The 25,950-nt window shown below is 35.3% G+C and overlaps 3 protein-coding genes across 8 annotated transcripts; all 3 read right to left on the bottom strand.

The window, feature by feature from the left end:
- Positions 1-447: 447 nt before the first annotated feature.
- On the bottom strand, positions 448-6,128 carry LOC112733037 (aldehyde dehydrogenase family 3 member H1). Of its 6 annotated transcripts, none has more exons than XM_029291690.2 (13): positions 6,067-6,128; positions 4,755-4,829; positions 3,448-3,511; positions 3,232-3,369; positions 2,877-3,120; positions 2,593-2,661; positions 2,413-2,509; positions 1,796-2,118; positions 1,574-1,678; positions 1,323-1,495; positions 1,134-1,224; positions 883-1,032; positions 448-788 (listed from the first exon to the last, which is right to left on the bottom strand). In XM_029291690.2, exons 3-13 carry the CDS (start codon positions 3,483-3,485, stop codon positions 555-557), a joined length of 1,662 nt encoding a protein of 553 aa, XP_029147523.1. In that variant the 5' UTR covers positions 3,486-3,511; positions 4,755-4,829; positions 6,067-6,128; the 3' UTR covers positions 448-554. The 6 variants fall into 6 exon arrangements, with proteins under 6 accessions (XP_029147523.1, XP_072068517.1, XP_029147524.1 ...); XM_072212416.1 differs by having other exon boundaries at positions 3,232-3,336; XM_029291691.2 differs by having other exon boundaries at positions 3,232-3,333.
- Positions 4,297-6,972, bottom strand: LOC112733038 (uncharacterized). Its single transcript, XM_025781890.3, has 3 exons — positions 6,067-6,972; positions 4,755-4,829; positions 4,297-4,654 (listed from the first exon to the last, which is right to left on the bottom strand). The coding sequence occupies exons 1-3, from the start codon at positions 6,970-6,972 to the stop codon at positions 4,538-4,540; spliced, it is 1,098 nt and encodes a 365-aa protein (XP_025637675.1). The 3' UTR covers positions 4,297-4,537.
- Positions 6,973-15,641: 8,669 nt separating this feature from the next.
- LOC112733034 (protein DOG1-like 4) lies at positions 15,642-17,177 on the bottom strand. The gene has a single exon (XM_025781886.3). It carries the CDS (start codon positions 16,790-16,792, stop codon positions 15,905-15,907), a length of 888 nt encoding a protein of 295 aa, XP_025637671.1. The 5' UTR covers positions 16,793-17,177; the 3' UTR covers positions 15,642-15,904.
- Positions 17,178-25,950: the final 8,773 nt, after the last annotated feature.

Below are 25,950 nucleotides of genomic sequence, written 5' to 3'. Positions count from 1 at the left end.
TAAATTATTAATTAAATAAAAATATAATTATTTAATATAATTTTTATTATAATTATTACTAATTTAATTATTATTTTATTATTTAATATAATTATTTAATTATTTCAGATTTTATATTATTATTTTTTTAAAATAATTTGCCAAATAGCAAGTTATTATTGGTTAACTTGAGTCCCTGTTTAGAGGGACTCCCTCACCTTGAGACCCGTGCGAGAACTCATTCATTCTCTCCTCCAATGGTTAGAGTTCTGTGTGTCAGAAAAAAGTGAAAGAGGAACTCACCATTGTAGAGGCTCTAAAGCCCCAACTTCTCCCTCTAGAATCTTAATAGTCAAACATATTTAAACATGCTAAAATAGAGTTACCACACTTGCATGATTTAGCATCATTTTATGTCATTTTCATCTTGACAATAGTGGAAGCCGTGGTAATCACTAGCCTAGACCATTATTTTCGAATTTACCATTTATCCAATTCTTCTCTCGACATCTTCAAAATTAGCGTCATTAAAAACAGATTCTTTGGATGTTCCTTGTATATGCGTTTATTCTAATCTAAGACCATCCAAGCAAAGTAAGAATTATGCGAATAATGTTGCCACTGAAAATGGCCTTCAACAATTTTTCCTTCTCGGGTGTATATGGAGGGAACCTTAAGGATGAATCTGCATCAAAACTTCTATAGAGGACAGACTTCTTATGGCTGAAACTATCAAAAGAGAACTTCCCGTGGTAACATCCCATTCCACTTTCTTCAACTCCTCCAAAAGGCAAACCACGAGTCGCAACCTGCATCGGCGATGCACACATAAACGTCAAGTAGTTGTGATATGATTATAGTTTTCATGTGTAAAATAATTAAGGGATATAAGAGAATCACTACATGTATGACAGTGTCATTGATGAGCATCCCTCCAGAAGATATATTTTCCACATATGCCTTCTTTAACTGCTCATTGTTTGTAAAGAGATAAGCAGCAAGAGGTTTTGGCTTAGATTTGATTATGCCAAAGCTATCTTCTATGTTTTCTACCTGCACAAATGGAATATGGCCTAAAGTTGAAGCAATTGTCAAGGAATATATATAATATGGTAATATGGCCTTGTATACTATCCTTGCCAACAAGTACTCACAGTGATGATTGGCATTATTGGCCCAAATATCTCTTCTTGCATCACCATTGCATCATCTGGAACATCCAATATGATAGTTGGTGCAATCTTTCTGTATCCAAGAGTCAAAGAAGGAGAATTAATAATAAGATACAATATCATACTATATATGTGAATCTTAATAATAAAGAATATGAGAATGCCACTCACAGTTTCATCTCATCCCTCTGACCTCCAAAAACAATTTTGTCAGATACTTTATCTTCATCCAAGAGCTTCACCAGCCGCGAAAACTGGGTCGGGGACACAATACGAGACATGTCTTTTGATTCCATCAGATCTTCGCCAAAGAATTGCTTCAACTCTTCTTTCAAAGCATTTATCTGTTGTGTGCACAAACTTATCAAGAATAATGTAAATATATATGATTTAACTGCTCACAAAAGTTCTTAAAATCTAACCAGTTTTGGAGCAAATTCTTTTCTTGTGATGATATAATCAACAGAAATGCATGCTTGTCCACTATTGCATGCCCACTTTCCACCTATTATCCTCCTAGCAGTAACCTGAGATTTTAATTCAATGATTATTACATCAAAAAAAAAAAAAAAAAAAAAAAAAAAAAAAAAAAACAAGTTACTTGGATGTGTAAATAATGAGCTTAGGATGGTGATGTCCTTAACTTGTAGATTGACATCTGAATCAACAACAGCTGGACACTTTCCGCCGAGTTCCAGAATCACAGGTGTAAGGTGCTTTGCAGCAGCAGCCATGACAATGCGACCGACCCTAGCACTACCTGTGTAAAGTATCTTATCCCACTTCTGTTCCAAGAGTGCAGTTGTTTCAGGAATAGCCCCTTCAACTACTCTTATTGCAGAGTTATCTAGATAACCTTCAATCAAATTTGCAAGTAGTGATGAAGTTGCCGGAGCAATTTCTGATGGTTTCAAGACCACTGCGTTACCCGCTGATATGGCTCCAATGACAGGATCCATTGATAACACTGAACACAGGAGGTAATTAAGAACTCATCATTGTGAAGGGAACGGTAAGTAGAAGTTGCAAAGTCACTGCACTAGATAGTGTAAGGATTCCAACAAATTTATGAGAAAATTGAGAACTCATTGGATAATAAAACTTTAAGCATTATAAATATGCAAATGTATGATAGACTTCTCTATATGTGCAAACCTTCAACAACATTGATAACAACACAAGTACGGAAAAGTTGTATCTGATAGAAACAAATGCTGTTTAGATATGGCAAATATCTGAAAAGGAAGACAACTTTACATACAGAAAGGGAAGTTCCATGTGGAGATGACCAACACAGCTCCCAATGGTTCTGACACAATCTCTGCTGATGATGGTAATGTGGTGAATGAAGTTTTGACCTGAATGGGAAAAAAGATTGTGCTATTAGTGTCAATGTATATAATGTGGCACAATCCTCTTCTGTTAAGTAAGTAATTATTACCTTTTCCGGCTTCATCCAGTGTTTCAGTTCTTGAAGTGCTTCACTACATGATGATTTTGCCTGGGAAACCTGCATTAATAAGCACCACGATATAATTCGAAGTGGCCGCGATGAATGTAAGTCTGAGCCTGAGGTGAATCTTCAGACAAATGGAAAAACTCAATGCCATCATGACAAAAGGAAGCAGGGGAAAAACAATACAGTTGTATGGAGATATTTTTCTTTAAAGCACTGGTTAAAAAGAGAAAATCATGAAGCAGAAAATGAAAGTAGGAATTGTAGACCTCAGATATATATCCTTCCAATCCTGGTTTAGAAAGGTCTTTATTAAGAGCATCAAGAATTTCCTTCTCCTTCTCTTCTAGCATCTTGGCTATGCCTTCCAACTGTGAAATTCGCCACTCATAGCTCTTTGTCTTCCCCGAATTAAAGGTCTTTCTGAGATCTTTGAGAAGCAAAGAAGCCTTCTCTCCATCAAATGTTTCCTTTTCTTGTAGGTCCGGCACAACAGATAGCGTTGCAGAACATCTTCACAACACAAACCACATAATCCATGCAAGAAAGACACGTCAGAGTTGAGCAATACAAACCAAAGCAGCATGAGAATATGACTAGAGAGAGAGAGACAGAGGTGTTTACGTGTATGAAGAGAAAAGAACACATCGAGAGTGGAAGTGAAGTTGCTTGCCAAAGCACTTGGTGGTTAAATGTTGAGAGAAGGGTCTGCTTCCAACTGGGGCACTGCTAACCCAACACGAGGAACTTTCAGCAACATATCTTGGTTACAAGAACAGGTTTGAACTTGCTAAGTAAATAAGGTCATAAATAAAGAAAGAAAGAAAGAAAAGGGTGTACCTTGGTGCAAGGAACGATACAAGGAAGAGGCTTTTCATGGTAGGAGAGGGAGAAGGAGAAAGAGCTACATAAAAATGTACAAGTGGAGTGAGTTCTGAGCCATTAAAAACAGAAAGATAACGTTAGAGAAATCGTGATGACAAGGCAACGGCAGTGTAGAACAACAACAGAAGCACAGAGCCAAAATGAATGGAAACTCTTATGTGAGGTATCTCCGAACAGTTCAAATATGAAAATTGTTTTTATGTGGATCACGCACGTGTAATTTACCTCGTTACTGTTTGGTTCACTCTTGATTATGTGGTTATGAGGAAGATGAAGAGGGACCCCTCATACACTCACAAACCACGACAACCCAATCAATCAAAATAAGACGAAATGGAAAGTGATATTTCATTTTGGTTTGGTTCACCTTCACTTCACACATCACAATTAAGTAATGAATCACACTACCAAACAAGATTCAAAGGATCTATTGTGGAAACCAACAATGCTCATTCGTTAACTATGATAATTGATAACTCCACTATATGTCTATGTCAAACTTTGTCCGATATGATTATTCGCTCCATTACCATAAATGCTAGGAGTGTTTCGGTTGGGGAGATATTTAATTCTCTATAATCCATCATCATAATGACTAATGATGATGTATTACAATTACAGCCGAAAACAGAGTATCCGGCCCAATGCTATGCGCCAAATATAGGTACGGCAGGCCACCCTTTGATTTGGATTTCGAATCCTCCCGTTTATGCTCTCTCAACTGATTCCATTAAATTTCCATGGCTTGTAATTTCAATCAATCAAAGAAAGTAAAGCTATAAGTTAATTACAAGACAACGAAAATTTATTTTTCTTCAAATTTATTTGTATTAGTTCTTCAAAGTAACTAAACACGATCTCATAGAAAGAAATAGCTTTACAAACAACGTTATAGCTATTTTACATTTAATAGTAATAATGATAATGATAATAATCTACTATGAAATAGACCCGGTCATAAATGAATTTCAATTGAAAGGCTCAAGAGAAATGAAAAACAAAACAAGACTCTATAGCGCTGTACTAACTACTAACTACTAAGGAATCACGTTGTATGGGCACCATGTGTCCGTGAAGCCCATATGGCAAACACAAGAAACCAGAAAACGAATAAGATTGCCCAATAACGTGCAGGTCCGTACTTGATTCTGGTAAGCACAAACTGCAATAACTCAAGTATACAAAACTATCAGGATCCAAGAATCAAAACTCGATCAAATTTCTCAAACAAAATACAATAGAAAGGTGCGTGAAGTACTTACAAAGCGGAAAAAAACAACCACTGTTAAAGCACAAACACCTCCAAGTAGGATGTGAAGACCACTTTTGGCTGTTTTCTGTACAACAATACGATCAACTATAGGTTAGGTTGAATTATGCAGGCTTCTAACCAAAATCAACATGGAAGAAGCAAACAAGTTGTATAATCAACTTCCAAACACAACCAACACCACTGTATTTTGGAATGAACCCGAACATGGAAAAAACTATATTCAACTAAGACTAAAAAAGCTATGATGTGATTAAGGCTGTCCAGTCCCTTCCTTTGCCCATCCAAATCAGTAACTCTCGAAGTTGCCATGAATGGAGCAATTAGTCAGGTTTGGGGCCAGAAGCACAGAATGATAGCATAAAATACAACCTGCTATAGGATTTAAGCCTCAATTTTTTCGTTAGAGCCATTTCATAGTTAGCCAGCAAAAATTGTTCTAGGGTAAAGTGGTGCAGCCAGTGCTCCAGAGAGTTAAAAAATGACTTTACCGAGAAAAGTGACCACCTTACAACACAAACGCTAGTGACATTATTCTTCTTAAGATAGATGTTCACAGAGCAAACATATCAAAAGAAAGACAACAAAAAATGAAGCCTACAGATGAATATAAGCCAGAGTCCACATAATTCATATTGATTGATCAATTGATGTGGCTCTAAACATTGGAACTGAGTAAGTTATCTAAACTCTAGGCTAGGCTTTGATCTATAAACGAACGATGATTTATTACACTATGAGTAGTTAGATCCATTTGATTGTTAATTGTTTGTTAGTTTAATTCTGTGAGGCTTTCTAGTTAGAAGCATACCCAAACAAGCCCTAAATATGCATATGGCCAAAGGGAAGAAGACCTTATAAGTGATCAGTATGAGAATACCAGTCCATAACATCAACGTGAGTCCATTATTAATCTCATGTCCTTTATAAGAATGATAACAAATTCCTTGAATAAAATTGCTAGCTAAAGTTTCCAATTTCGTATTAATCTCAGATAGAGAGACATGAGAAATAAAGGCAAGCTCTACAAATTATATGGAAGCAATGACAGACTAGTGTCTTTGCTCCATGTTTTAGTGAAATACCATGCTTGCATGACCCCAATGCATGCATTATTATCATGACATTCTGAAGTTCAACCCTATAATAATCAATGTAAATGCATAGGTTTTGAGGCCCCATATTTAGGGCAGTTCCAAAATATGCAGGCACATTCAGGAAAAAGACATCTAGGCAAGAAATTACCATATAAAGAATTTGGTATGTTTCACCACTTATTGTGACTGGCTTTAAATCTTACGTACCTTTCCAACTCGAGGAGCTATCAGCCACGCAAGGGTGATTGTAAGCAGGCCAGTAGCAAGCAGGATCCCTGTGCCTTCCACGGCCCACTTGGTTGCAGGACTCTGTGCAGGGCCAGCATCTTCAGTAACAAAATTTGAAGGCTGCTCAGAAGCAACCTGTGAAACTGTGTCGGCATTGCTATTGTTGTTTATACTACTGGTATTATGAGGACAAAACCATAATGCAATCTCACTTAGCCGTTGCCTCCGGATAGCAGCCACAGCGTCAGGATCAACGCCAGTATTATTATTCGCATGGACATGAGGACCAGGATCCCCACTGACAGTTCTCTCCCTCAAGGCTTCATATTCCTTCAGAGAACCAACAACCTTGTTAAAGTCAGAGATTCTGATATTATTGGCTATGTGTCCACATATTTCACAAATTGTTGATCCATGATTAATAAACCACTTGAGTGCACAAGCATAGTGTACTAAAGCAAGGTCATTCTTACAACAGCAACCAAGTTCAATCAATGCATCTTGGTGAGACAAACCAATCTCCACATCACTTCTACACATGAAAACCTCCCCATTAGGGCCTACAAATTCCACCATCCCAGATTTGCTTCCAACATTTTTGTTAAAAGACATATTTTTCTGAATTCCCTGGCCTTCTGACCTTACCTCCCCATCTTCCCCATTCCATTTACAAGCTTTGATCACCGGAGTGATGCCCAAAAATTCTAGGGCAGCATCTCCCCTTTTATCAGATTCGGCACATTGGCACACGCGACAACTTGGCAAACCTGTGTCCTTCTCTAGGCTAGGTCGTGACTGAGATTCTAATTCAACAGTCTCAAGACTTGAGTAACCGTCATCACTGCCTTCTTCCTTTGGCGTTGCTGACCCATTTTCTTTGCCCATTGATGAATTGTCGGCGGTGTATTCAGATTCAAGCACAGAATTTGAGCTATCAGCTTATTTCCCCATTCTAGTTGAACAAAATTCACTTAATTTACCTCAAAACACTATCTCCTGCACTAAGAATTACCTCAAGAAGAAACCCAACACCACCATTCGAACAGATGCAAAGGAGCAAGTGGAAGCTGCAACGTATAAAATATTATCTATATCTATGTGAATAACCTGAAGCACAATAGTATAATTGCACGCCAATGGAATATGAGCAAATCAAAAACAGCTTCTTTTTTCTTTATCATCTCAGAAGATAAAAAGTAAATTAAATCCCCAAAATTTGATCAGGATGAAAATCAGGCAACGAATTGGAAAGAAAAAGGGAATGAGGTGATTACTTTACTTGGTGCTACCGCGACTGTTGAGCAGAGGAGAATTGAGATTTGGAATTTGTTTGTAGGAATTGGCTTTTTGTGCTTAACACGTTTTCTTTGGCTTCATATTCATACTCACTCTCGCTCAGACCCAGAGGACCCTGTGTGGAAGGTTAATTATTATTACCCACCAAACTCTCCCACACTTTACTCCACTCTTCTATTGTCTTCTCACTTTCACAGTCGCATCCGATCCACTCTCTTTCCTCCTTTTTATTACATTTCACCTTTTACTTACTCCTTCCATCTTCTAAAATCAGAATAATAAACACCCTATTAAAAACCCATACCCTTCAAATCATACGTTTCACTATTCCAATTACTCCTGATTTATTTGCACTCGCACTGGCAATCAATTCAATTCAATTTATAAGTTTCAATAAGCTTTTAATTTTTAACCATTTGTAGATAAAGAATTTGACTCTACCTATAATCAAATTGAATGATAATATACAGATTTTATATTAATTACTATTTTCACGAACAGTCAAGCCTTGCTTTGGGAAATTTATTTTCCCCTTTTGTAAAAAATAAAAACAGAGGTGTTGCAACTTGCAACATTCATTATTGAGGAATAAACGGAGACAAAGATTTGATTCCCACAATGAAGATAGTTTCCGGAAATGATGCCGACGCTTAGGTGTGCACCCCACATACGCACTAATAAGGTAAAGGCACAGAATTCAATTTTAAGTGTAAGAACTAAGAGATAAGTAACACTATAACAGAGACACAGGGTTCATCTATAGGATAATTTTTTTTTTTTCTTCTTAGTTTAGTTAACATGTGCCCTTAAACTTATCACTAATAAAAAAAATTTAAATATTTTTATTTAATAAATATATTAAAAATTTAAATTTTTTATAAAAAATTTTTTATTTTATAATCTTAACATATGTTTTAAAAATATATAATTTTTTTATTTTTTTAAATAATTATTGATGTAATTAATATAAAATTATTTTACACTTATAATCCATCAAAATTAAATTCTAATTATATAATTTACTTTAGCTAAAATAATTATTTTTATATTAATTCATAAATAATTATCTAAAAAATCATATATAATTAAATGATATAGGTCGGTATTTTAAAATTAAATTCATTATTAAAAAAGGTAAATTTTAATGTACTAAAAAATTTTTTAAGTTTTAGAATAAATGACTATAATATATATATATATATATATATATATATATATATATATATATATATATATATATAAAATACAAAAATAAAAATAGATATTTATTAATATATAAAATCATATTAATAAAATTTTTAAATACTTTTTAAAAATTCTTAAATTTTGCAAAACTAACATAACAAGTGTATAATCCTTTTAATTTACCATAGATAAAGCCAGGTGTTGTAATTCTTGAAAATTATAAACATTTTTCTAAAAAAAGTTTTAATAAACTAATTCTTTTTTTATTGGGTAAATTACTAAAAATGTATTCGAATAATTTTGTCACTAATAAAAATATACTCGAATTTTGTTATCAACAAAAATGCTCTCTGTAACACCCCGTTACCCTAAACTTTATCTCTAGCCGTAAAATAAAGGATAACAAAGTGCCACAACAGTTCTATAGCTTATAATATATAATATTTGTCCAAGAATTTGCATAACTAGAAGTCCGATGAAGGAATAACACTCAAATTTCCGCAAAGCGAAATTACGAAACGCGAAGCGTTCACACACGATAACTAAACGCATAGGTACGGATAGAACAAGACATTATATATATATATATCATGGTTCTAAAAATCGAACTGGATCGGCCGGTTCAATCGGAATAACCGAGAACCGGTCAGCTAGTCGGTCCGGGTAAGCCTAAAAATCGCCTGGCAAAAAATTGGTAAAAAATCAGTCAAACTGGCCGGTTTTTTAAAGGGTTTCCGATTTGGAAATGCATCCTCTAAATGTCGCTATTTTGTATAAAAATTAAAAAAAAAGGGCAAGTGCTGAAGTGAAAACCCTAAATCCCAATTGTCAATTGAAGCCACAGCCACTCATCTCTCCTCTCTTCTCTGAGAAGTGAGAAGCTGAGAACCATTGCAGCCACCAGCCCACCACCACCAGTCGAGCAGCCCACCACCACCAGTCGAGCAGCCCACCGCCACCGCGTCCCGCAGCCACCGCGTCCAGCAGCCTCCACGTCCAGCAGCCACAACGTCCAACAGCCTCCGCGTCCAGCAGCCTCTGCGTTCCACAGCCACAGCAGCGACGGGTTTGACCACCGCAGCCTCCACCGTGTCCCGCAGCTGCCGTTCGTGTGCGTCGTCCATTAGTGGTCGGTCACTCCTCCTTCTCCTTCGTCGCAGGTATCCCTCTTCTCTGCTGTGCTCGCCGCAATTTCTCCAGCCCCCTCTGCTCTGCCGTGGTCCCCTCCCTCTGCTCTACCTTTCTCGTCGCAATTTCTCCAGCCCCCTCTGCTCTGCCGTGGTCGCCTCCCTCTGCTCTTTCGTGCTCGCTGAAGATTCTAGTAGGTGAGTCCTCTCCTCTTTGCCGTGTTCTTGCTGTGTTGTGTATTGGAAAGTCGTTCTTGCTTTGTTATGGTATGGAATGGTGTGCTGTTGCAATCCTCTTTGCTGTGTTTTTGACTGTTATTGTGTTCTTGTTATGGTGTTAATAATTGTTCTTTTTGCTGTGTTATTGATTAATTGTTAATAATTTATATTACACAATAATCTGTATTTTGTTGTTAATAATCTTGTTGTGTTGTTCTTGGTGTTGTATTTAAACTGCTGCTGGTGTTGTGGTTATTAACAATTTAGACATAAGTGTCATGTTATTTACATGGTTTTGATTTTTATGCTTGTGCTTGTGCATTTTTAGTCTTGTTTCAAAGACTAGTGTATGGAAGAATACATAATGAGTCACACGATATTGATGGAGGAGTTGGTGTTGTAATTAGGAATGAGATGAGAATCATAATGGAGGCATCAGCAACCCAGGCAATACCTTATCCCCTTGAAGCACATGAAGCAGAAGCATATGCAGCATTTTGGGGGTTGAATTTTGCAAAAGATTGTTGTTTTTCAAAGGTGATTCTTGAAAGTGACAATATAGAAGTAATGGGTGCCCTCAAACAGAGAAGGTGTTTTAATTCTTGTTTTGGAACTTTTATTACTGATGCCATTTCACTTATTAGAAATTTTAGATTTGTGGAATTTAGTCATGTTAAGAGGAAAGGGAATAGAGTAGCTCATGAATTAGCAACCTTAGCTCTTACCACTCCAAATTGCATGTGGATGGAAGATGCCCCAAGTCATGTTCAGAACTTGGCTATGTTAGATGTCTTTCTTTTATCCTGAATGAAATTTCCTCTGTTTCAAAAAATATATGGAAGAATACTATATGTATATGCTGCATATTTATGCTTAGGTGCTGACTCTACATAGCTTTTTTCTTGAAGTTTTGCTCTTTATTATGTGAAATTTTAAATTTTATTAAGTTAAAAATTATTAAATTTATATATTTATAATAATTTATTATTTAAAATTATTTTTAGATTTTTTAATAATTTTATTTAATATTAATTAAACCGGTTGAACCTCGGTCGAACCAGTGAACCAGTGACCTCACCGGTTCTTTGACCGGTCCAGTTCTCGCAACCTTGATATATATATATATATATATATATAACCTTGTAGATAGCTCCGGGATACACAAGGTAGTACTTAAATTAAACAAGACATATATATAAGTATGATATATAAAAAGAGGACTAGTCACAGCCTGCAAAGTTTAGACCGGCTAGTCAAACTGGATACAACAGAGTTTTGAAGTTTAAAACAGCAACAACCTATCTCTCAAAGTTTTTAGAAATAAAGCCTCTAAGGCAACAAGGTCATATAAATACAAAAGATGAGAGAGTGACTATATCAAAATGAAGCATAATAAAACAAAGATGAAACCATACTCTGCTTTGTCACCATCTCGCAACTTACGGAGGTGGGTTACGACCTGCATTTAAAAAAATAAAAACAACAACATATGGTATGAGAACCAGAGGTTCTTAGTATGGTAACAGTACCCAGTATATAAGATGTAAGGTAACGGGATGCCAAAGGCAATACTAGAACTTCACATCAATACACTTGTTTAAGCTTAACAAAATAAATAAATTAAACGATAAACCATAAACAGGGTTATCTAAACTTAGGGGATTTCTAACTAAAACTAGTCACACCGCTGTATCCCATAGCCTTCGCCAACCTAACCTTCGTATGATCTCATCGCCACCGCCTACCTGATCTCCTCAGTACCAGACAATCACAGATAATACAAGCAAGTAATACACAGGTAATATTCATATATAGTAAGTAATTCAAGAAGCAAGTAGGTATATTATACATTTAGGAAAACTGCAAGTAATCAAAGCAAACAAGCCCATAAGAGATGCATATGATGAATGCCTATTCTATTGGCTGTGATATCACATGTCGGTTATAGTGCCAAACCCGACACCAAATCCGGTCGGCAACTCCTGGATTAGTCTCTCGGTTGCGCATACTCAGGAGAAATAATTCCGAGGAATGAGTGCCCTACCACCTTCTCCTTTCAAAGGGAAACGTTTCGAGGGAGAGTGCCCTACCACCTTCCTCTGGATGCTGCATGATTCCGTTGGTTAGTGCCCTACCACCTTGCAACCAGAGAGAAAACGCATACTCAGGAGGAATAATTCCGAGGGATGAGTGCCCTACCACCTTCTCCATGAGCGAGAAATGTGAGTGGGAAGTCTAGCTTCAACCCTCACATCCGAACGTAGGCGGGAGATTGCCACAGCCCCTACGACGGAGAACAAAGCATATCACAATTACATAACCCATCTCAGAGGCCACTGCTCATAGCACACTTCTATTCATACTCTTTCCATTAACCATAATCATTCATGTTCCTCAAGTCATGATCACCTTAACACTCTGCCCAAATACTCCAGCTATTCCATCCACAGAACTTTCCAAACCTAAATTACCATCTTCTAAACTCATAACTAAAATAATATCCCTTTTATTCATTTATTATTTTCTCCCTTGATTCAAGACCCTAAAACTGGCAAAATGGTTTTAAACAAGTGTTACAGAAGTTTGCAAGTTCGCCGGGAAGATAAAACGGTTAAAAACAAGGTTTTCATTCAAAAATAGGACAGTGTGCATACGCACTCCCAGGAGAGTTTTCACAAATTGTGCGTAGACACAGAAGGTAAAAGTTTTCGTTTTGAGTGCACGCATAGATACATGCGAACGCCCTCAAGAGAAGGTATTTTCCAGCGTGTGCGTGCGCACGATGTTGTGCGTACACACAACTTGCAAATTTCGTAGGGTGGGTGTGCACACCAGAGTGTGCGAGCATACCAGTGTCTGCATACGCACGTTTTCTGAAAATCACAGGGTGTGCGTGCGCACAACTGTGTGCGTACGCACAAGTAAGAATGTGGCCCCTGTTTAGAACACACGCACAACAGTGTGCGTGCGCACACAAACCAGAACTTAAAATTTCTACAATATCATAGAAATCAGATTTTTGACACCAACTTCCAACGATCATATCTGTCTCTACAAATTTTAGATTTCTACAAAATTTATACCGTTTTAAAGCTCTTTGAATTATCTATGATTTGATATAAAATTCAATCAATTTCAAAAACTGTAACTCAAGATATAATCCGCCAAAGGTGGCCTAAAACCCATTTTTACCAAAAATACTAAAAACTTAACTTTACCAAAACTCTCAATTCAAAACCAAACTACTCACAACCCAAACAATGCCAAAACAACACAAAAGTCTATACCATTCAATCCTCAAACTCAACCATCAATAACCTTTCCAATTACACTATTCCACACCATCAAAATCATTATTCATCAACATCTAAATTCAACCTAAATCACATCAAACTCCTAAATTCCATCATTATTCAACTATACAACATCCAAATATTAATATCCCAAATTATCAACTCCTTCAACACTTATCAATCCAGGCATCAATTTATCATCATCAAAATTCATAATCCACATAATTTATCAACAATATCAACACTCCTCATTAACAACAATCAATCACAACATTCATCATCCACCTCCATAGTCATTAAATACCAACAATCAACATCAATAATCATCATCAATCATCATCCATTCAATCCTATCCTAAGGTCCACTAGCCTAAGTGTCACGAAACATTACATATTACATAAAGAAAACCAAAACTATACATTGGCTGATTTCCACGCAACTCAAAACACCAAACTCAAGCTCAAATCTCCAAAACCATCAAGCTCACTCCAACAAACATCAAACCTCAATAAACATCATATAACATACCAGCATCAAACCTAGGGTTCACAAAAATAACTAAACACAAGGGTTTAGTGAGACCTTACCTTACCCAACGAGGTCAGGGAAAAAACCCAACAATATTCAATACTAGATCACCTCTAAACAAACAAAATCACAAAATCTACTAAAAAATCATAACAAAAAAATATGAAAATGCTAGGTCAGAAAATTGGAGTGTGAGTTTAGAGTTCTTACCTACAAAACTTAGTTAGAAATACGGACTCGGCGAGAGTGACGCGTGGTCGCAAACGGCTCGTCATGGAGCTCTATAGCTCAAGATATGGCTAAAAGAAGGAGGAGATGAATAGTAACTTCTCCTCTCTTCTTCCTTCTCTCAAAATAGCGCCTCTCACTCTTTGGGTGTGCTTAAATGAGCTAAAAGCTCATTAAATATGTATTTATATGCTGGACCTTAGGCTCGGTTTGGACCCAGTCAAATCCGTTAGCATTTTAGATTCGTTTGGTCCACTTTGGACAAAAACCTTTAAGATTAGTGCTTGGTTTTAAATTCTAAATTATTTTTGTCTTTTTAAAACAATAAATCAAATTTTCAAAATCTTATTTTCCAAAAATACGCAGTACCGAACAGACTAGAGCCGGTACTGCCGGCTTAAGAACGGTACGCATTTTTACAAAAATCTTTCGCAAAAGATACATTTTCCAACTCAAAAAAATTTATTAAAATCAAATTTCACCTTTTTATTTTCAAAATATCATTTCTATATTCTCAAACCTATTTCGGGCAATTAAGTTATTATTTTATTAAAACGGTTACGTGAAAAATTCTGATTCTTACACTCTCAAATAATTTAAAAACGTGATCAAAATGCCTAATATTAAATATATGTTCTCAAAAAATATTTTAAAAATTAAATTTTGATACGATTTTTTATAAGCATAATTAAAAAATGAGATATTTTTATCCTTAAAATTTAATGATTTTTCGCTAAGGATATATTTTTTGTGATTTCTTTGTCAATAACCAATAATATTTTTAAAGAATAAACTAAAAATATAGAGATCAAACTTGTATCCTATTTTGTGTATGTGTTTTTTTAAATATGTATCTAAACATTTCTATAAAATTTTGGAACAAATGCATAAGCGATTTGTTAAATACAAAAGTTATTTGCCACTTACAAAAAAATAATATTCTTTTTGAATTTTTTTCACATTTTTAAATTATTTAAAAATATTTTTGTCGATAATAAAATTCGAGTGCATTTTGTGTAGTTTATCTTTTTTTTATCAATCAAAACCTTTATTTCTAAAAGAAAATATTTTTGGAGGATATCTATATAGATTTTTGTTTTGGACTGAAATTTCAACATAGAACTATAAACAAATAAAATTGTTAACAAATGTCAAACTATTTGGATCGTTGTGCCTTCCATGTTGGGCCCAATTCTCCCGTTTTCCTCTCTTTATCATATCTTCCTTCAACCAAAAACCAAAAATCGGATTTTGTAAAACACAAACAATGTCATTTTACGTCCCTTCGGGGACATCCGATAAAAAAAAACAATGTCATTTTACTACTAATGACCAAATCCATTAATTAATTAATTAACCCACAACCCCAAAAAAACCCCCAAAATTCACGAAGTTCTAATTTTATTATAATTTGTAGTAGTTGGCGATTTGGCATTAAAGATACTTCAAAATCAAGGATTGCAGGTCTAGGCTGATGTTGCTGCATCCATATGTAGAAAGGAGTCATCAGGTTTTTATATTTGAATATCATTTGTTTAAACATTTTCATTTCAAGAATTTCAGCATGTCATTTGTCTTGATTTTTACCGAATACAGATCAATGTAACAGTTCATTTTGCATTCTTGCAAGACAAGAAGATATTAGTCTGCAAATACAATCATAAGTATGCCTTGGTCTGTTTCAGAAACCTGAATTCATTTAACATTTTGCCAATGTGAAATATTGCAATTGATCACATGATATTTAAGCAGAAGTCTAACTCAAATTGATGCATAAATCAATAAGACCCCTTTGCTGGGTTTATTGCAGACAACAACAATAGAAAAAAAATTAGTTTGCTTTCATGCTATCCTAATTAAATGTCTCTTAAATAAAATAAGATAAAAATCCAAGGTCGAATTCTTGATTCTGAATGGTTCCAAAGTTGCAATTGTTAATGTTATCTTGAAGTTGACAAATCATGGGTTGTACCCTCATCACTAGAAGTGCCTTCATTGAGCCTTCTGCTTGTATCCCTCTTCTTGCCCCACTCATGCAGCCTGAGGTGTAGTTCTGCAGCTGCAATCAAGAAGTGAATGCACTGTTTTGGCCTCAGAATATTGACAATACCTTGAAGTGTTCTAAGCCTTAAACCATCAGCTCTTTGCAAAATCTCCTCCAATCCTTCCTCCTTTGGCATCAGAGCTGAATCAACCCTCTCCTCTACCTCTTTCTTTCCACCCTTGTCAGTTTCATTGGCCCTTAACATCTCAGAAACAGCATGAGAAAGTTCCACCATTGATGCATCTGCCACTGTTTCTTGATGTGTTGCCATCATATCTGTGATTTCCCTCTCCTCTGCGATTGTCCTCTTCTGAATCTCATCAATTTGAGCTAGTTGAGTTGCTGATAGATCACCCAAATCAGATGTTCTTAGACCCTGAAGGAGTTCATCCAACTTGGCCTCAAATTGCAACCCAGCCTTGGAATATAGAAGGTGAAAAGCCATGCTTGGTCTCCAACCACCAATCCAAAGAAAAGCATCTTCCAAGGAGCTTCTCCATGTTGGAGACAGCATGGCCAGAACATCATGCTTTGCCCACTTTGACTTGGCCTCGTAATAGTACTCATAATGCTTGACAACTCCATCAATCAGAGCCTGAAGCTTCTCATCTGTGAGCTCTGTTGTTGCAGATGCCACCAGCTCCTTCAGGTGTTGGTTTTGCTCAACCACCCATCCCTCAAAGAACTTGTGAAAGCTGTCAGTTCCACTTCCACTCTCTGAGGTGCCATATTCAGAGGGTTGTGAATGGTACATGTCATAGCTTGGACATGGAAGCTCTGACATTTTTGCCAAGCAGAATATGCAACCCTCTGCCTCTAGTTTAACAATTTGTTGTTTGGGATAATAATATATTCTGTGTATATATATATATATATATGGAAGTGGGAGAAATTAATGGGCAAGTGGGGCTGTACTAAATTGCGGCTTTCAGTTAAGGGGGCTATGCCATTGGATGAAGGGTTGGCAATTGGATTCAATACATCTAATGTGATCAAGTGGAAGGAAGCAAAACTGCAAAACTGCAAAACTGCAAAACAAAACAAGGGGTTGCAAAATACAAAAATAAATTGAAGGTGGCTGGTATAAATTTAGTTTAATTTAATGTCAGGGTGGGATCTGTGTGCACAGGGAAAAAGAATTATCTTCATCCATAAGAGCATATCCACCGTTCATATGGATTTGTATTTTAGTAGTTATGTTATATATGTCAGTCACGTGGTTTTAATTTGAGGGTGAGATATAACCCATTATCCGTGTAGGAGTAGGAAAGAAGATTGGAAAATGGTTTTAATTTCCTCCAACCGCGCATACTGAATATTTCTTTGAATGCCATTTGAAGAAAGGTGACATAATCAATGTGTTTTATAATATACTAGTATAATAATAATTACGAGATGATATTTAAATACTATAAATGGAAGATGCTGGAGCTCCCTTAATGCAAATGGATCATGTGCCTTGCTTCCCAGAAGGGGGTAAATCACGTCTCCTTTTACAACTATCACTGGTGAAAAAGAGAGTAGTGTGTGAAATGATATTATTTTGTTAAAAATTGGATATCAATATAAAATTACATCATTTATTTTAATCAGCGTGACAAACTAATATATCAAATCATCAGCACATCATTAACAAAAATGTGTTTGGAGATTGTAAATTTAGAATTCAATTTTAATCGATTAAAATTTTAAAGGTTGATTTAAGTTTAATTTTAAAAACTAAATTGAATATTAACTCCAATAATATAATTAAAATTCTTCAATAATATAGTAGAGTATATATAAATATTTAGGGCCAGATTGAATTGACTTTTAAAAAAATATTTACTTTTTATTTTTTAATAGACAAAAGTTATATTACATTTAAAAAGACTTTTTAAAAAAAATAATTATTAAAAATGTCTTTTATTTTTATTTTTTTAAAAAATAATGTATTGTTAGCTTTAAAAAAAGTAAATAATTTATTTTTTAATAAAAATATTTTTTTAAAAGACATATTTAAATAAATTTTAAAATAAATAAAAATATTTTACTTTTAAAAAAAATCACTTAAAAAAAAGTTAATCCAAACTAATACTTAATTAATTGATGATCATACAACCTTTTTTTTTTTTTTCTTTATGCCACTGATCATACGTAATATTGCATGTAGTTGCCAAACAGTAGATGCATATTGCATACGCAGATAAATCCGTATATAGAAATAGAAGAAAACCATCTTTTTTTTATGAAGGAAGAAAAACCAAATCTAAACACGAAAATCGCCACAAGCCAAACTATCTCATGCAACGCAATACCTAAAATATTATGGTCCAGTGTCATTCAATTTTCTTTCAAAGGGAATACGTAACCTGAGATTATATTTCTATTTCACGGCCTTATGATTTGTTTCGTAATTAAAAAATATGAGTGGTATAGTTGCAAAACAACCAAATATGTATTAATATGGCGCACATAGAAAAACATGCATGCTGCAACATGGATAGGTGATCTATCTTATTAATGCGACTCAATATTATTTATATGGATTTTGGTTTTGGGAATGGGAAAGAATATCATGTTCGTCACCGCTAATTTGGGCTTTTCTTCTTTCTTTTTTTTCCTGAGAAAAGCAACTATGCTTTTGGCTTTTTACTAGTAATTGCATCAACAAAATAAAGGGGGAAAATATTTATATTAGGCAATCTACAATCTACTATTTTATAATTTTCAAGCCAAGTGCTCAATATTCATCATGCTTTGCTGTTTACTCTTTTATTATCTTTCTTAGCTTGATGCAAACCCTAACGTCCGGCTTGCTGAATTTCGTTTCAAGCAAACACTTCTTTTTTTTTTTTTTTTTTAATTTTTATATTATTTTGAAGGGTAACGGGATTTTAACCAAAACAAGATAAAAGCATATTTTCTTTACTATTTTCATGGGAAAAATATTACACGTATCATTGAATTTTTTTTAAATAAATAAAATAAATATAAAAATTACAAATATAAATATAAAAATTTATGTACAAGGTAGTGCTAACTCAAAATCGTAATTCGTTGAATCGTAAAACGGAACGTAAATATGACTCGTAAATTATAAAAATTTAAAAAAATTTAATAGCAAAAACTAATTTTATAGAGAATAAAATAAATCTCAAATAAACTAAATTACCCATAGAATTATAACTAATATATATACCATAACAAGTTAAAAGTCACAATTCAACACAAATTCATAAATCAAAACACAAATTCACAACTCACAAGTTCATACGACACTAAAATAAATTCAAGTAGCAAATAAACCAACCAAACTATTAGAATGAACAACTAATTAACTAAAATCTAAACAAGTTATTTAATAATCATTCTATTCTTCATCAGTCATAAAATCTTCACGAGTTTCACAAACTTCTGCATTACCATCTTTATCATTATCAGGAGCAGGAGGAAGAGGTCTTTGGAAAAGTTCTTCAAACTCATCATCATCAAGATAAGGAATTGCCAAAGGATCCTTAGAGGCACCAACAACTCTATTACCACTTGCTCTATCATTTAAATTAGGATCTGAAATTAGAGCATCTAATTCTTCTTCTTCTCCATTTTCGTCGGCAACAATCCACTCTTCATCAGAGTCCAACTCATCAAGACTATAGTCATAATCAAGACTTCTTCTAGTTTGTTTTTTCTTTGCTAATCTTGAGTTTGTCATCACAAACACAACATCATTCATGGTTTTAGCTTTCAAACGGTTTTCTCCTTTTCGTGTGAACCTTTCAAAAGTAGATAAAAAATATTAGACATTAGTCAAACAACAAGATAGAATTGAAGAATTAATAACCAAATTTATAAAAGTAAAATGCAACTTATATTTAATTACTAACCATCTCAAAAGCGCTCCAATTACGTTCACATCCAGATGAACTACATGTCAAATTCAAGACACGAATTGCAAATTATTGGAGCTCTGAATGCTGATCTCCATAAGAATCCCACCATTGAGCTGGAGTTTTAGTATAAATTGCATTTTGAGCTATTTTACTACCAAAAAACTCTTTTCGAGTCTTAAAATCTTCAAGTTGAACATCCATCTTAGTGATTAAATCTGGATTTCCTGTCATCCTTTCCATACAAGCATAAAACTGCTTCTTAAGCTCATAAGCAATTTTAAAACTAGAGCTATAATGAATTTGAGGATTCAAATAATAGCCTGCAGCATGCAATGGCCTATGAAGTTGGTTGCCCCATCTTGCATCAATAATATCCCAAATAGGTATATAACTAAAACATAAAAAAAATTAATAAATTAGTTACAAAATAAAGAATATTTTCATAATTCAAATTTTTCAACTCTCTCTGGCTTTTACTTTTCTACCTCTGCCGTTATTACATTTTACAATTACACTTTACACGTATTATTCAACATTATGTACAACTCTTATGCATTAATTAAAAAATAAAATAATTAGACACTTTACCTTGTCTCAACTCCTTGAAATGCATCTCGTATTTTCTCCTTTGCACTTGTCATTTCTTCATAAATTGATGGTTATCAGTGGCTAAGAGAAGGGGGAGTTGAATCTTAGCCCCCTTTTTGCTTGATAATACTTGCTGACCTTTGAAACCAACTTTGGAAACTTTTTGTCTTTTTATCTCGTGACTAGCCACGAGACTTTTTCTTTTGTCTCGTCCCCAGCCACGAGACTTTTCTTTTTGTCTCGTCACTTGACACGAGATATTTTCGGTTTTAGCTCCTGTGCAGTCAGAACAGAAATGGAGTAGAGAAGAGAGAAAGTTACACCCAGATATATCCTGGTTCAGCTGCTAAGTGCAGTGCAGCCTACATCCAGCCTCCATCACAAACATGATAGAATTTCACTATAATCTTCCTGATTACAATCTATAAAGTGCTAACCCAACTTACAAGGGGATTCCCACAGAATCATGAAACACAACATAGATGAACAAAGGAACTCTAAGGACATCTATGGCTTTTTCTTTTAATTTTGCACTCTCTGCCTTTTTTCGCTCTGTGGCTTTTTCATACAAACCTCACTGTTTGCCTTTTTCCATGAGACTCAAGACATGACAAAATTAAACAGAAAAATTACAAAACATAATACATTGAAGGAGAAGAGAAAACTGTTAGCTTAGGTAGCTCTGAGAATTCTGTGCCTTACACTCTCAAAATTTCTCCTTGCTCCAAACAATGGTTGTTCTCTCTTTTTATAGAAGAGGGAAGCCTCCACTTTTGAAGCCAAAAAAAAAAAAAAAACCAAGCCAACTTCTTCTTCTCTAAGAAACAGATCCGGTTCGGCCACACAGAGAGAGAAGAGATAACCATGTAAAACCCAACATGCAATTACCTCTAGTCCTTCCTTGGTCATCACCCTTCATCAATCTGAGTGCTCCATCCTTGGCTTGCTCTCCAAGATAGATTTCTGGCCCTTGATACTTCATGATGATGATGATGGCTTCTTCTGCTCCAATCTCTGCCTCTTCCATCACTTCGCCACTTTAGCTACTTCCTGTGGTGGTTGAGCAGAATCAAAGACAAGCCATGCCTCCAAGAATCTCTACCTTGCTGGCCGAATCTTCTTCTTTCTTTTTGAGTATGAAGAGCTCGAGATTACCTCACCAAATCTTACCATTTTTGGTGAAAATCTTAGCCACAGCATACTTTTATTTTGTTATATTTTCTTGCCATCATTGTGATGGTCTTGTAGAGTGTTCTTTCTTCACTTCGGTAGCTCATTTTTGCTTTCATGGTTTGTTGGGTATTGTCCGAAAAGAGAAGAAAGAATGAATGAGAGAGAAGAAACAAATGAGAGAGAAGTAATTAAATGAAGTTAAACCATTAGGTAGAAAAAGTAACTTTTACTTCCCTAGCTTGAGTGGCGTGCTGCACAAAGTAAATCAATCATGTCACTCATAATCTCTCTCATAGTTCCCATGCTATTAATGATAATTGAGTGAATTTGAAATCCATCATGTGGCAAGCTTTGAGATCCGTTAGAAGACATATGGCAAATGATAACATTTGCTTTCCTGATGAATTGTTTTCGGATCAAGCATGAGAAACAATTTTGGGCTTGGAGCATTGAAACTTATTCTGGCCCACATAACAATCAATTCTGCCTCATAACTAAAGAAACATTAATCAAGGCTGAATGCAATTTTGATTTGGGCTTGCACCAAAATTTTTTATTTTCGGCCCAATGGTTTCAGCTACTATGATCACAATAATTTAATACCAAGGCTGAATTGGGCTTGCACCAGAATCTCATTTTCGGCCCAATCAAAAACTGCATCACAAAATTATTAATTAACACATGTTTAATGAAAATCAAATTAATAATTTTGTAATTAAATATTTCAATAACGTTTGTTCATCATCAAAATTAAATTGGAGTTTTCCAAACTCATCAATCTCCCCCTTGATGACAAACATTATTAAAATTGAAATGGAAAGAAATTTAAGAATTAGAGTAAGAGTACTCCTTTTGAAGATTTGAATTTCTCCCTCTTTCAAGTTGTCACATGGCTCCCCCTTAATATATGTCATTTTTACCAAGGGAAGCACTAACCTGTAACACTTTAATCAAACTTCAAGTAACAATGTTATTTAGCATATTCATTACATGATGCTAAATGCTTGATTTATGAGCATATTTGGATGATATTCAAAACTCATTTGATATCATAAACTGATTTTCTGCTCAAACATTACACACATCAATTGAGTACAAAACAATGTTGTTCAAAAATTTCAAATATTTCCCAGTCAAGATATCAGAGCAATATTATTCAAGTAAGGAAAATATTTTTGAATCATACATGATCATATCAAAAGCATGGCAGCTGTTAGATATCACAGTTTAAAGGAACTGCCAAAAATAAATTATCAAGCCAGCATGTTTACCAAGATGAATAAGAATATTCCTATTTCAATAAAGGCATGTTCATCAAGATAAATCAACAACCAGGCATTCATATAATCAAAACAAATGCATTGTCAAATATCATCATAAACCAAATGCCAAATGCATTTCCAGCAGCAGTAATCACTTTGAAACAAATGCAATAACAACATGCATTCTTTTAACAAGGGTGATCATGAATTTTCAAACGAAAATTTCATCCCCTGTTTTCCATCTCTGTTTTTCAGATTTCAATTTTCAGCTTTTCTCCCCCTTTTGTCATCAAAGGGGCACCTGCAAGAAGATATAACATGGAAGTATAATATGCAAAATATAACCCAAAAGTGTCTACAAAGTATCACAGAGTTATTATTCCAACAGAAACAAGCCAAAACAAAGTACCAAATTGAGCCTAAGTGTGCCAATATCAAACAGTAAACATAAGTTTAATCATCAGAAAGATTAAAGTCAGATCCCTCAGCCCCTACTTCACTACCAACTTCATCATCAAGGCTTTCAAGCATTAAACCGACCCTTTCTTGGCATTTCTTCCAGGCCGTCTCATTTTCATATGCAAGTTTGCGAGCAGATTTATGAAATTGAACCATGAGATCGGATATGTTTGAGAATTCTGTGAGAATGTCTCTTAGGGAATCGGTCGCTTTTGAGGATTCTGGCCGGCTCTCAAAGTCATCATCAGAAGCCATAGATTTCTTTCCCTTTTTAACAGCCCCGCCTCCTTTGATCATAGAGACTTTGTTCTCTACATCCTCATTTGTTAAATCTACCTTAAAGTACTCAAAGATGCATGTGAGAAATATTCCATAAGGTAAATTAGCCTTTTTGTACTCTTTACAGACTCCCACATATGTCTAATCATGAGATAACTAAATGAAATGGAAGATGAAGTAACAAGAGAAAATATTATGAGACAACCAGATACGATTACCCTGTTATGAGAGCCACTTTATGGGGTGAGAATGTGAGTTATGATGCGGTGCAGTAGGGAGTTGGTTGGACCCAAAGCCTTGTGAGTAGGAATGGTTCCGTCCAGTCCAGACAGATTTTCACAAATTTGATGAAGAACTTGCTTGTATGCAACCCCAACGTGTGAATCCCATTTATCACTCATGTAAACCTTCAGCCCTTCATCAATGTAACCAAGGGCAGAAGCAATGGTCTCAGCATTCAGAGTGATATGCACATGTTTCACGTAGGAGCGAAGGCTGCCATCAATAAATCTCAGATTCGCATAAAACTGTCTCACCAACCCTGGGTAAACCATTTTGTGAATAAGGAGCAATGGTGACCATTTGAGACTATCAAACAGGGGTTGTAGATTGATTCCTTTAGAGGCCAGAGACTCGAGATTCACCAAGTAGGAGGGGGCACAAATGCCGCTTTTCCAAAACCTCTTTGTGGAATTCATAGAATGCACATGTAGAAAACATTGAAGGATCAAAATGAGAATGTGGCTTATGAAATTTGTTCTTGAAATCCATTGATCCAAGGTTTGCGGGTTCCCGGGTCTCATGAAGCACGAAACCTTTGGTTTTCTGAGAGCTTTTTCCAGACGCGTGAGGGGTGGGCTTCTTCGGTGGTGATGGAGGAGGTGATGTATGAGATTCCTCTTCTTCTTCCTCCATGCTTGGTTCCTTGTTCTTGTCACTTTTTCTCCTTCCAGAAGATTTCTGGGCTATAACTTTGCGCCTCATGCATTCGGTTCTCTTGGTAGGAGGTGAAGGAGAAGATGAAGAAGTGGAGTGAATGTGTATGTGTGTATGTGTTTGAGGAGTGGAAAGCTTTTGAGAGAGACGAATTCTTTCACTCTTCCTTGGTGCTGTTTTCTTTTTCATAATGAGGAAGATGAATGGTGATGGAAGTTGGAGAGAGAGAGGTGGCCAAATGGTGTGGTGAGTGGAGGGAGGTTAAAGGGGTATTAAATGCTTGATTGGAAAGAGATAATGGAGGGAGTTATTAACCATTAAGGGCGCGGTTATTAACCAAAGAGGTTTCAAAAAAAAAATTGAAAAGGAGTTTCCTTGAATCAAGGAATTAGTTGGAAGGAAAGATTTGATTTGACAACATGCTTCTTCCAACAAGATTTGATAAGACAACCAAGAGATTTTGTGATTTTATTTTCAAAAAGATGAGGAACTAACAAAACTGCCATGGTGGGATCAAAGATATTTGGTAGGGCCCATTAAAATTGAATTATGCGTTCCCTCCCCCTTGATTATAGCTTCTTCCATCATGCCCTCATTTTTATCTCGTCCAAACCTACGAGACAAAACTGAACAGAGTCAAATATTCACAGGTTATCAATAGAACTTAAATCAAACATTCCCAAACTTTTTCTCAAGGTGCAGAATCTGTCTTCACAGAGGGGTTTTGTAAAAATATCAGTAATTTGGTCTTCAGATTTTACAAATTGAATATCAATAGTACCCTTTTGCACATGTTCTCTAATAAAATGATATTTTATCTCAATGTGCTTGGTTCTTGAGTGCAGAATAGGTTTTTTTTGAAATATTTATAGCACTCATATTATCACAAAATAAGGGTATACTATTGATTTTTAATTTGTAATCTTCCAATTGTGTTCTTAACCAAATTAATTGAGAGCAACAAGCAGATGCGGAAATGTATTCTGCTTCAGCCGTGGATAAAGCCACTATGACTTGCTTCTTGCTTGACCACATGTTGAGTGAGCTTCCAAGGAAGCAACACATGCCGGATGTGCTCCGTCTATCCACTCTATCTCCCGCATAATCTGCATCACAAAACCCTACTGCACAAAAATCATCAGATTTAGGATACCATAATCCAAAATTACAAGTCCCCTTAATGTATCTAATGATGCGTTTAACAGCCGTAAGATGAGATTCTTTTGGGTGAGATTGAAACCTTGAGCAAACACCCACACTTTGGACAATATCTGGTCTAGAGGAGGTAAGATACATAAGTGAACCTATCATTCCTCTATACCTTGTTTCATCCACATCTTGGCCATCATCATCCTTTTCAAGTTTTGTGTTAG

This window comes from Arachis hypogaea, chromosome 13, assembly GCF_003086295.3.
Source record: "Arachis hypogaea cultivar Tifrunner chromosome 13, arahy.Tifrunner.gnm2.J5K5, whole genome shotgun sequence".
In the NCBI taxonomy this organism is placed as follows: domain Eukaryota; kingdom Viridiplantae; phylum Streptophyta; class Magnoliopsida; order Fabales; family Fabaceae; genus Arachis; species Arachis hypogaea.
Note: the sequence above shows the minus strand (reverse complement) of the source record. Positions and strands in the feature narration are given on the sequence as shown.

Excerpts from the sequence above, each read along its gene's own strand:
- LOC112733037 (XM_029291690.2), bottom strand. The coding sequence starts at position 3,485 with ATGAAAAGCCTCTTCCTTGTATCGTTCCTTGCACCAAG. Across the intron at positions 3,370-3,447 it reads GTATCGTTCCTTGCACCAAG|ATATGTTGCTGAAAGTTCCT; the intron begins GTACACCCTTTT and ends CTTGTAACCAAG. Across the intron at positions 1,225-1,322 it reads CAGAGGGATGAGATGAAACT|AAAGATTGCACCAACTATCA; the intron begins GTGAGTGGCATT and ends TCTTGGATACAG.
- LOC112733038 (XM_025781890.3), bottom strand. The coding sequence starts at position 6,972 with ATGGGCAAAGAAAATGGGTCAGCAACGCCAAAGGAAGAAGGCAGTGAT. Across the intron at positions 4,830-6,066 it reads TAGCTCCTCGAGTTGGAAAG|AAAACAGCCAAAAGTGGTCT; the intron begins GTACGTAAGATT and ends ATTGTTGTACAG. Across the intron at positions 4,655-4,754 it reads TGGTTGTTTTTTTCCGCTTT|TTTGTGCTTACCAGAATCAA; the intron begins GTAAGTACTTCA and ends GAGTTATTGCAG.
- LOC112733034 (XM_025781886.3), bottom strand. The coding sequence starts at position 16,792 with ATGTCAGAGCTTCCATGTCCAAGCTATGACATGTACCATTCACAACCC.